Source organism: Pteropus alecto, unplaced genomic scaffold (assembly GCF_000325575.1).
Source record: "Pteropus alecto unplaced genomic scaffold, ASM32557v1 scaffold57, whole genome shotgun sequence".
Lineage (NCBI taxonomy): Eukaryota > Metazoa > Chordata > Mammalia > Chiroptera > Pteropodidae > Pteropus > Pteropus alecto.
This window is the reverse complement of record NW_006442508.1, coordinates 7,354,651-7,367,027: the sequence shown is the minus strand read 5'-3', so window position 1 is coordinate 7,367,027 and position 12,377 is coordinate 7,354,651. Positions and strand designations below refer to the sequence as shown.

The 12,377-nt window shown below is 38.8% G+C and overlaps 1 protein-coding gene across 1 annotated transcript in view; it reads left to right on the top strand.

Annotated features, from left to right (window-relative positions):
- The window catches only part of OCIAD2 (OCIA domain containing 2), a 13,470-nt gene extending 2,530 nt beyond the window's left edge, over positions 1-10,940 (top strand). Inside the window, exons 3-8 of the mRNA XM_015597504.2 lie at positions 1,153-1,158; positions 3,694-3,793; positions 5,368-5,421; positions 8,546-8,593; positions 9,529-9,646; positions 10,591-10,940. Coding sequence (XP_015452990.1) covers positions 1,153-1,158; positions 3,694-3,793; positions 5,368-5,421; positions 8,546-8,593; positions 9,529-9,646; positions 10,591-10,672 — 408 coding nt within the window. The 3' untranslated portion in view covers positions 10,673-10,940. The remainder of the gene's footprint in view (positions 1-1,152; positions 1,159-3,693; positions 3,794-5,367; positions 5,422-8,545; positions 8,594-9,528; positions 9,647-10,590) is intronic.
- The last annotated feature ends 1,437 nt before the right edge of the window (positions 10,941-12,377 follow it).

The following is a 12,377-nucleotide window of genomic DNA, read 5'->3' as shown; positions in this document are numbered from 1 at the left end:
GACTTTCCTTAAACCTCATCCTTGACCAGTCGTCTTACTTTTTTCAGTCTGGCACTTTGTTAGTTGAGTCCAGGGAAAATAGAATGGGGATGGAAAGTGTGTTTTTGACTGCCTTGAAAAGGCATCTTTTAAATTTTTATTTACAAAATCCTTTCTTTATTCTTCCGTATTTAGAATCCAGCTAAACGACTCTTACATAGTCTGTCAGTGACTGAAGAGCTTTCCTTTAGAGGAGCAAAGCTGTTCAGTGACTCTATCAGAATGATACAATGATGCTTGTTTTTACATTTTTGTTACATTTTTGTTACCAAGGCTAAACATACTAAGCATATGCTGCAGACCTGTTCAGGATAACAGATTCCTTAACTACTAAAATAACCATCAGACTGAGAACCCAACTTTGCAACTTGTTCAGAATGACTATTATCCGTTTCAGGGACATGTGAATGAAGAAAAGAGAGTATTGTAATGGGTAAATGGAGTTCATATTCTCTGGGGCCAACTTTTCAAGCTAAAAATAGTTTATGGAGGAGGTAATCTTTAAGGAGCAAAGTTTAGAGAGGCAAACAGACAAATGATATCAAGTCACAAGGAGAATTTAGACACCTGAGTTGCCTTTGTGAAATGGAAAGCTATAAAACATTGATTGCTAAACAGAAAAGGACTCTCTAGGGAGGCTCCGCAGGAGCTTCAGTCTTGACTGTAGAACTCAAAGCAATTGCAGTAGCCAGGGTCCCTGATCCTAGATGAGAATATATGTGTGTGTTTGGAGGAGGGCAAGGAGAGTGTTCGTTATTTCTGTCCCAGCCACAGCCAGAACCAAGAAGAGATGTTCACAATCAGATAAGGAAGAGTGCTTGCTGAGGAACTAAGGTAAGTGGACAATGAGAACAGCTCCTTCTCTTGTTGCTGTCACTCACGCTGACCGCCACCCCTGTGTCCTGTGCTGTGCGGAGCTGTTGAGTTGCCTGCTTAGGTTGTTTGTAGAGAGCTCTGAAGGCATAGGCACCACCAAGTCCTTCCACCTCGTCAGCATGCATGTAAAGTGCTTGACACGGTGCTTGACCCGTGGGAAAGTGCTCAAGAAATGGTGACCGTCATTCACATTGACATCTTCTATACACAAGGAGTTCTGAAAAGACTGGCAAAATCAGCAAGGTAGACTTCAAAAGCCAAAATTGTTGGCATCTCAACAAGAAAAACACTAAAACTTCAAGTGGTAAATGGCAGAGGACTTACATAAATAATTCACAAACGAAAAAATGTAAGTGGGACTTTATAGTAAGGAACAAATTAAAATTCGTTTTTAAAAAATGAATGAACCACCCACGGAATGGGAAAAATTATTTGCAAATCATATATCTGATAAAGGTCTAGTATCCAGAATATATAAAGAGTTCTTAAAACTCAACAACAAAAAGACAACAATTCAATTAAAAAATTGGCAAAGGACTTCTTTGGTATTTCTCCAAAGAAGATATATGAATTTCCAACAAGCAAATGAAAAGATCCTCAATGTCATTAGTCATTAGAGAAATGCAAATCAAAACCACAACGAGATACCATTTTACTCCCACTAGCATGGCTGTAATTAAAGACAAAAACAAAACAGAAAATAACAAGTGTTGACAAGGATGTGGAGAAATTGGAACCTTTATACTTTGTTGGTGAGATTGTAAAATGGTGGCGGCTGCTATAGTTAAACATAGAATTACCATATGACCCACCAGAATTGAAAACAGGTCCAACAAAAACTTGTAGAGGATTTTTTTGTAGCAGCTCTATTCACAATAGCCCAAAGGTAGAAACAACCCAAATCCATCAGTGGATGAATGGACAAAATGTAGTATATTCCTACAATGGGATATTATTGAGCCATAGAAAAGGAATGAAATACTGATACATGCTACAACATGGATGAACCTTGAAAACATCATGCAAAGGAAAAGAAGGCAATCACAAAAGGTCACATTGTATGATACTATTTAGATACTATCCGGAACAGGCAAATCCATAGAGATGCAGAGCGGATCAGGTTGTCAGGAGGCTCAAAGAGGGAGGGAATGAGGAGAGACTCCTTACTGTGTATGGAATTCCCATTTGAGGTGATGAAAATGTTCTGGAACCAGATAGTAATGATGGCGGATAGTAATGATGGCGGCACAGCACTGTGGATGTCCTCAATGTCGCTGAATTGTATGCTTTAAAATGGCTAGAATGCTACATATTATATGTATCTTACCATAATAAAAAAATTAGTGAGCCAATATATAAAAAAATATTACACCCCAGGGCTAGCTGCAGGGATTAGTTACCTCAGAACACTAGAGGAGAAGGGCGGTCTGGCTGGAGAATATGTAAGATGCTCAAACACATTAGTTAACAGAGAAATGCAAATGAAACAATAAATTATTACTTTACTCCTATTAGACTGTCAAAGCTTAGACAACTGGATAATGCCAAGTGTTGGAAATCCTTTCTTTACCTGCTTGGAACCCAGCTTAACTAGCCTTATCAGCTCTGTAGGCCTAGAGGGACGGTCAGGCGCAGCTGCGGGGTGTGGACACTGGTGCAGCCACTGCAGAGAGCCATCTGTCAGATGAAGATACACATGCCCTATATTTTACTTGTAGATATATATCTGGAAAATGTTCTTACATGGGTCTGTAAGGGGACATGTGGTGGTGGGAACTTGGATGCATCTTGGAGAATTATGCAACAGTTAGGAGCAGTGGACTAAATGTATATAGCAATAGAGATGGATCTTAAAAGCATTCAGCCAATTGAAATTTTTTTTTAATAAAATGAAATACATAAACAATGCCATTGACATTTTTAAAAGATGCATGTACCCATGACAATGAATGTTTTACAAGAAGCATACATACAAAAGATCAACATTAAACATCCAGAATGGTGGTGATGGGCAGAGGAGAATGAGAATGTGGATAGGAGTGAGTGAATAATGCATATCTACAAAGGGGGAAGGATCATAAAAGATGGGAGTTAGACCAGATTATAGCATATCGACATGATAAAAAATACTCTAAAACCAGTAAAAATATTGTTAATCATATCAGTAATTCCACCAGAACTTACGTGCAGACCACTTAAAAATGTGAAAAAAAAAAAAAACCCTGTCAAGATAGAAAGGAAACTATGTAGAAAATTTTAAAGTTAATGAATTCATAGTCTAAAAATACACACAGAAGTATAAATAGGTAAATTGTAACACAGATCTATAAATAGATAACTTGTAATTCAGCACTCTGAGTGAGATCCCAGATGTGTAAATACTGTGCTGTAGGGGAAATCTTCCTCTTCACCCAGGAGGCCACACGGAACTGGGTGTGCAGAAGGTCAGGTAGGCAAAGGGAATGAATAGCATTGCAAGGATCGTGAACTACATGGACAGAGGCTAGAGGTAAGAAAGAAAATGTGGCCTCAGCAGGACTTCATGCTCGCTCACCAGTGAATCGCCTTTTGCTTCTCCGAGATTTTTTCCTTGTCCAAGTCCATCCAGCATTACCAGGTGGAAGGCACTAGCTGAAACAGGTCATTGCTCTGTGCTGATGGCCAGCACAGAGTGACAGGCTATATGACCAGAGTGAAGAGGCCATCTTGCTCTCCTCCAGAGAAAAGAGTGGATGCTTTTTTGACAATTTCAGTCAACTCACCATAGAACTTTCCTTACAGAGCCTGTTGTTTTGTCCAAAATCAAAACTGCACATTCACAGAGGGGAGATTTTAAAGATTATCCGAGAATGTCAAGAAGAAAGTTTCTGGAAGAGAGGTAAATCACACCCCTCTTAATCTTTAACACGATATGTGCTGCAATAAACCGCCTAAGTATCCTATTAGAATTATAGTCATATTTATTTTTAAGCAGGAGTTTGCATAGTTCCCTAAAGATCTTTGCTATCTAGAGCTGTTTAGAGTTTAAATCCACATTGAGACTCTTTCAAGGGCAGAGATAATATCTGATTTACCTCAATTAGCAGAAAGTGATACGCTCATAACTTTCCTTCATGTGAGCAAGAACGTTTACGAAAGAGAATTATATAGAATTTCTTGAGAGTAAACCCTTCCTAAATTACACTGGACTCTGACCTCATCAAGTTCAGAAATAACGTCAGGTTTATGGCTTCATCCCAGAGCCAAGCATAGTGCTTCACATCTAAAAAGTACCTGTTCAGTATTTGTGGAATGAATGAAAAGTGGCAGCATCTGTTCCTACTTCTCTTACAATGTCTGTGAAATAACCTTTTCTGCTGTATCGCCTCCTCTTTCTGGGCCTGCCTCATTTAAATAAGACAAGGGTGTGAATCTAGGCTGTGTGTTAAGGTCTCTTTCAATTTAAAAAAAGTCATGATTTGTCATTTGAAAATGTCATAAAAGAGCATGTCAGTATAGCCCCAATAGTTATAACATTGCTGACAAGGATAATTTTACTTTGAAATACTCATCTTGATTTCTCAAATCATTCAAATTCAGTATCAACTATATTGGAAGTAACACTCTTTAGAATTCGATGTTCATTATGAATTACTGTGATTACTGATTGTGCTCTCAGCAATCCATGTCTTTTCTGACAACCTATTAGTAAGTAATTTAATTAAGCCCTAGTAGACCAAAATTTCAGTATGACGCATTTGCCTACCATCAGGTAGATATGAGTGGAAAAATTGGTTGCTTTTTGATATGTTTTTGTTGCTAGAAAGAGCTAGATGTTTATCACTGCTCTCTGCTTTTGGAAGAAGTCATTTGACACATTTTGACAGAACTAGAAACTGCCTTTGCCAACTAATTTACCTGCTTTAAAAATCACAGCTAAACATCACCCATGTTTGACATGAATGTAGTAATCTTGTAATCCTCAGAAAATAGACATCCAAATTATGTAACAAAATGTGAAAGACAAAAGCAGAGAACTACCATAGATAGGATATGCAGTTTATTGTATTAATTTTTAATTTTTCTGTAGGATCGGAAATTTCAAAATAAATAGCTAAAGGCAGTTTCCAAATTCGACAGCTGAATGTAAACACACTAAGATGCCTGTGTTGTGTGTAGTGGCTAAAATCTAGTGTGTGGTGGGCGTTCACTAGAATTGGATGTCAGAGATGGAGTACCATGGGGTTCAGGTTTTGCCAGGTTAAATCTGTACAGCGGGTTCGGTGCCTGGGACCCCAAGAAAATTCTCCAGGTCGTATTTAATAAATATTTGTTGAATAAATAAAATAACAAAGGACTAAACACTCATTGCCAAGGTAGGTAAGAGAAGAAACTCAGAGTAATTCTCCCTGACTTCTAGGTGAGGCACCAAGTTCTAAACTACGAGTATTGAAGGGCATTTTTGTTTTACAGCTCTGCCTTTTTCTCTTGTAAGCATGCTTGTTACCCAAGGACTGGTCCATCAAGGTAAGATTCAATATTTGTTCAATAATTTAATTTAAGGAAGCCCGATTTTCTGTGACCCTCCTGGCAGCTTTTTGGTGCTTGTTTTTTTGTTTGTTTGTTTGTTTTTTGTTTTGTTTTGTGAAGGATTTATTCATGCAGGCTTTTGCCTATTTTCAGCATATGTCCCCACCCCCACCCCTCTGGAAGATGTCCTAATCCCCAGAATGAGTGAGTATATTGTTACATGGCAAAGGGAAATTGAAGTAGCAGATGGACAGGCTTTTACTCAGCTGACCTTAAAATAGGGAGATTATTCTGGATTATCCAGATGGGTCCAGTGTAATCAAAATGATCCTTAAAAGTGAGAGTGGGTCAGAGGATAGAACCAGAGAGATGGCAAAATGGGGTGGACTCGGCTCAACACTGCTGGCTTTGAAGATGCAGGAAGGGGCCAGGAGTCCAGGAATGTGAGTGGCCTCTAGAAGCTGGAAAGGCTGGAAACCGTAGCCACCTCCAGAAAGGAATGCAGCCCTGCTGATTTTAGCCTAGTGCTATGGTCTGAATGTTTGTGTCCCCTCGCCCCCAAATTCACATGTTGGAATTTTACCCCTCAAAGGTGATGGAATTAGAAAGTGAGGCCTTCAGGAGGTGATTAGGCCATGAGGTGGAGCCCTCTTATGAAATAACCTCCACAGAGCTCCTTGGCCCTTTCCACCATGAGAAGTCTGCAACCCAGAGGAGGGCCATCATCAACCATGCTGGCACCCTTATCTTGGACTTCAGCCTCCAGAACTGTGAGAAATAAGTTTCTATTGTGTGTAAGCCACCCAGTGTTGGTATTTTGTTATAGCAGCCTGAACACACTTAAGACGTCCACCCAACGAGGCCCATTTTGAGCTTCTGACCTCCAGAACTGTAAGGTAACAAATTTGTGTTGTTTTAAGCCACTAAGTTTGCGGTAAGGTGTTATAGCAGCCACAGGAAACTAAAATGGTACCTCTCTCTGTCCCAGAGTCTCCCAGAGGCTCTGCACATTAGACAGATTGTGCCCTGTCTGTCTAGGGAGCTCCAGCGAGGAGGTAAGTGGGGCTGCAGTCCAGTGAGCTCTGTCAGGCCATTCGTTCTGGCGAGAGGCTGCACCTGCCCGAGGGCGAGTGCCCTGTCTAACTTGCCCGAGAGATCGTGAGGACCAGCAGCCACCCTGTGTCTCCCTACGTACCCTTCCCTGCCTCTTAGAGTTCTCCAATTTCCCTCTCTATTCCCCCTTCCTCGAGCTCTTCTTTCTGCCTGTCTCCGTCTCCCCACAGAACGCGCAGGCATCACCTAATCCCCAAACAGCAACAAGGCACCTGATTGACCCTCTTGAAGCCCATTATTTTGTCCCCAGTAAACATGAGAGAAAATGTTCCAGTTCTATTTGGGTCTCAAAGATCATTTGTGTCATATATCTAGGAGAATCCCATTTCAAGCAATATATTCTATCTTAAGGATTTAAGTTGATTTATTAAATGTGATTTCATTTTTCTAATAGAAACATAGTCATTGATCAGTAACAAGCCTTTGTCAGACCATTTTGACAACAAAGAATATGGTCACAAGATCTACAGGGGTTATGTTTTTATAAACATTGAACTTGTCAAAATCTACCGTCTCTTGCATGTATGCAAATACACTCTCCAGGGTTCTGTATTAGTTTTCTACAGCAGCTATAACAAACTACCACAAACACAGTAGCTTAAAACAATACAAATTTACTATGGTTCTGGAGGTCAGAAGTCCAAAATAGATTTCTCTGGGCTGAAATCAAATGTTGGCAGGGCTGCGTTCCTTTCTGGGAGACTCTCAGGCTTCCTTTCCCATTCCAGCTTCTAGATACCACCTACCTTCCTGGGCGCATGGCTTCTTTATCTACAAAGCCAGCAGCGTTGAGGCAAGTTCTTCTTATACTGTCATCTGTCTCGTTCTGTCTCTGAATCCCTCTTTACATTCAAGGGTCGTCGTGATTACACTGGGCCCACCCAAATAATCCAGGATAATCTCCCTATTTTAAAGTCATCTGATTAACGACTTTAATTCCATTTTCTACCTTAATTCCCCTTTATTATATAATGTAACATATTCACAGTTTCCAGGGATTCGAATGTGGACATCTTTACGAGGTCATTATTCTGCTTACCACAGATTGAAATGTTTTTATTTAAAAATTGTGATATATATACAGTCATGTGCTGAATAACATTTTGGTCAATGACAGGCTGCATATACAATAGTAGGTCCCATAAGATTATAATGGAGCTGGAAAATTCCTATGAACTAGTGACCTCATAGCCATGGTAACATCGTAGCACAAGGCATTACTCATGTGTTTGAGGTGATGCTGGTATGAAAAAGCCTACTGCACTACCAGTTGTATGAAAGCATAGCATGTACAGTTGTATACAGTACATAATATTTGATAATGATTAAAAAATGACTTATTGGCTTATATATTTACTATACTGTACTTATTTTAGAGTTTATTAAAAAAGTGTTTTGTAAAACAGCGTGCTGTGTTGCAACACCCTCATACATCTCTTGATCGCATCACTTTATATTGTGCTAGACTTGATTTCATGTTGTTTTGTGTAATAACATGCTGTACAGACTTGTAGAGTAGGAGCAGTAGGCTACACCATACAGCCTAGGTACGTAGTGGGCTACACCATCCATGTTTGTGTAAGTGCGCTCCATGATGTTTGCAAAACGATGAAATCGCCTAAGGATGCATTTCTCAGAACTTATCTCGGTTAAGCGGTCTATGACTGGTACTGTGAATCTCTAAATTGAAACTCTGCCCTGAGTTACTGAAAAAGGGGTGGGGACAATGACTAATTGCTTGGAACTAAGTTGTTAGCGCCACCTTTGCCTCGATATCTTTTAAGTCTTGAATTGTCTATTTCATGTTCTTTTCGACACGTTAAAGCTAATACTACTTGCCAAAAATGGCTATTTGAGAGTTAAATTCAATCAAGAATTGAATTATAACTTTTCAGATCATCTCTTCAGATTAAGAACTTGTGTATATATTAAACTATGAAGGTTTCTTTCCACTTTATAAATTTAAATGTTATAAAATGAAATAATATATTTACATATTACTCCTTAGGTTATTTAGCAGCTAACCCAAGATTTGGATCTTTGCCTAAAGCTGCACGTAAGTCATAGAAGTTAAAAAGACGTGATTTTTTAAAAAGAAAATATTAAAGCAACTGGAGATACAAATGTCCAGGTTAACCAAATTGACTCTGAAAAATCAGTCTCAACTTTTTCCACTATGCAGTCTATTCAATGCTTCCTGAGCAACAAGAACCTCACCTTAGACAGTCCTCTTTACCGCATGGACCAGGAGGGATTGGCAGGATATACTAAGGCTATCAACAGCAGAGCCTCAGAATGATATATCCATTAGGGATTTTAATATTCTTTTGGCCAGTCTTTTCAAAATATTTTCTATCATGAACATAACAAATGAATGATTTTTAAAACTCACGGACTTTCTAATAATACAGCTACCACAAACATGGGGTTTCATCTTCTTCCACTCATAATACACAAACCTATTACGTACGAAGAGGATGCTTTCCAGTTTATAGTCTGAAACCTCATTTCCAGCAGGAGGAGCAGGTTGGCGATTTCTTCCTTGGCAGGTTCCCTTTGCCTTGTGCGACCTCTCTCCTCCATGGGACAGGATAGACTGCAGCTCCCCAAACTCCAATCTATAGAGAGAATTTCCTACCTAGCAATTTGAAAGCTAAGATAGCCACAACCAGAACCCCACCGCCACCTCCCCTGGTAGCCTCAGACATTTTGTTTGCTGGCTGGGCCTCCCTCAGGTGGCCTGGCTTAGGGTCACACCGTTGCTTGCTCTGCCCTGGCCCTCCTACTAACAGTTGGAAACTGAGATCAGAAAGTCTCCAGTTCCCAATCCTGCTCTTTAATGGATAGCTTCATTCTCAGTTTTTGTTCATTGATTTATCATGGTATTTTTAGTATAAAAGTTACTACTGTTAATAAAGAAAGTTCTAGAAGGTAATAATGGAGGTGATTCTGATAATCATATAATCTCTCTTTCCTAACCTGCTTTTACAGTGGCTGGTATCTTGGGATTTGGCCTTGGAAAGGCATCATACATAGGAGTATGCCAGAGCAAATTCCATTCCCTTGATGATCAGCTACGTGGAGCTGGTTTTGGTCCAGGGCATAACAGGTTTGTAATCTGTTTGAGGAATTATAATGAAGAAAATTATAAAAAATGTAAATGAAAGATCATTCACTATTTATAATATTAAAGTTTTTAAAATTTTAACATCCATATGTTGGAAAAGAACCTCTTTACCTCTCAAATTTTGAGTTGTTGCTATTCAATTTCAATAATAATTTTTTTTATTATTTAACTCATTTACCTATTTCATTTGCTTAACAAACATTGAGTGAGTACCTACTATATTTGAGGCATTGTGCAAGTCTCAAAAGAATACCTTAATCAGCAGACATGGCCTCTACCATCACTGGGTTACACCAAATTTAAATAGATTTCTTTATTGCAGGACTTCTCAGAGCCTTTGCTGTGTGTGTGTGTGTGTGTGTGTGTGTGTGTGTGTGTGTGTGTGTGTGTGTATCTCATAATTCTCATAAGCAGTAGAACTCAAGTTAAAGGTATATTGCCTCTGCTCTTAGAGTACCTGGGTTGAAAACCAGTTCTACCACTTACTAAATAAACTATGTAACCTTGGAAAAGTTTCTTAAGCTATCTAATCTTCAGTCCTCTCATCTGTATAAAATGGTGAGCAGAATTATTTTCATGAGATGCTATAAGGAATAGAAATGACTATGATACTCAGTAAGTTCTCAGTAAATAATAGTTACTACAGGACCAGTGTTGGGGACACATTTATTTAAAGACCCTCACTTGTCACAGTGGATTCTATCTGAGAGGCAGCACAATATTGTGAAAACAACATTGGACATGAAGATCATTACTGGCCTTTTTTTTGGATGAAATTATATGGTCTTGAACTAAGAAACGGCTCCTATTATTCCTTAAAAAATTAGGCTTGTGAACTTTAGTATAAAAAAATGTGTCTTAATATTCTTTTAAGACTAGAGCTTCCAGTGTCAAAGCACAAACCTCTATTTTTGCATCTGTTCTAGGCACTGCCTGCTTACCTGTGAGGAATGCAAAATTAAACATGGATTAAGTGAAAAGGAAAGTTCACAGCCTTCAGCTTCCTAAACTACATATCTATGGCTTTTGAAGTTTCTTAAACCTCTGAATTTGTACACACTTAAAATTTCAAATGTACTTTAAATAATATACTTACAGTGAAACAAACATTGTGATTCGCTCATTCTATTGAATGCTTTCTGTAGAAGGTTCCTAATTGAATTGAGCATTGTATATTTTTCTACTATTTAAGAACATGTTGGGAGCTTTCACAATCAAAAAGATATTATGTTGCATTCTAACTTGCTTACAGCCTAAGTAAAAGAATTTAGTCTTCTCTGATTCTCTCCATCATACTTTCACTCTGCTTTATTTAGTTCTGGGTTTTAAGATTGCCAATAAGAGGACAGGAATGAATGTTGAGGGACTTGGGAAGTCATGCCCCAGAGGAAAACCATTGATTATAGAGATAGAAACACAGGACAAGAGACTGCATCTTACAGCTATATGAACCTGTAGTCCCTAACATTTTCAGCACCAGGGATCGCCTGATCTGAGGTGGAGCTGAGGTGGTGATGCTAGCCCGGGGAGCGGCTGCAAATACAGACGAAGCTTTGCTTGCTGGCTTTCTGCTCACCTCCTGCTGTGCGGCCCGGTTCCTAACAGGCATGTACTGGTACTGGTCCGCAGCCCAGGGGTTGGGACCCCCTATTCTGAAATGTAGAAACTCAGATTTTTAACTTAATAAAATATATTTCATTTTTAAGAGTCACAATATGAATCAACTGTCCTTTCAGTGACCTCGATGACTTTACGCCTCGTCGATATTGTGGAGCTTTGGCAAAATTCATCGTCTTTAGGTTACTTGCTTTGCTAATGTGTACACGCTCATGATGAGAACCAAGAACCAGGTTCTTTTATATACTGCTAATGGCATAAAAGAATAAACACGACTTCTCAAATGGTTCTTTCTTTTTCAAAGGAGCAGTTTAGTTAGGGAGGAATCATGGGAAGAATTAATTCATAGAGTGATAAACTTCTGAACTATAGGGAGCTCAGAAGCAACCAAGCCAACCCCATGAATTGAAGTCCTATTCTACTGTCAGGGGTTTTACATGGAAAAAAAAAAAAAAAAAAAAGCTCTTTCATCAGGGTCCTTTTGTTCTATTGCAGATTGAGCTCTACTTAAAAACTTCTCTTGCATCTTTGCATTTTCTCAGGAAAATGCTTTATATATGTATCACCATTTATAGGGTGTGTGTTATGTGCATTTGTGTACATTTGTGTTTTACATAATAGACCTTGAAACCTGTACCATGAAGGTAAAATATTGGGAAGTCTTATTTTTACATGAAGTATATGAAATGGAGTGATTTTGACTATGTATGTATGTGTGTGAGTGTATGTATATATATATCCTGGTTTTTCGGTCGATAAAGTTCTATTTCTGTACATCAGAATGCAGAGCCATAATATCCTAGCTTCTTGGATGCAGTTTAACTCTTGGCTCTGACAACTAGCAATTGGTGACTCCTGATTATCTCAGCTATTGGCAACAATTCAGAATTGGGCACATTTATTTCCTGCATACCAGAAAATAATTTCCCAGGGATCAGAACATTTTCACATTGCTAAGCACAGCAAGCCAATGTTGAAATTAGTCTCAGGGTATGAGAAAAGTTAGATCTGTTTTTGAAAAGGCAAACTGTTTTTGCTGCTGACATCTTCATAGTTCTTCTGAATCAAATTGCGTTTGTTTCGGCTCTCTGTTTTT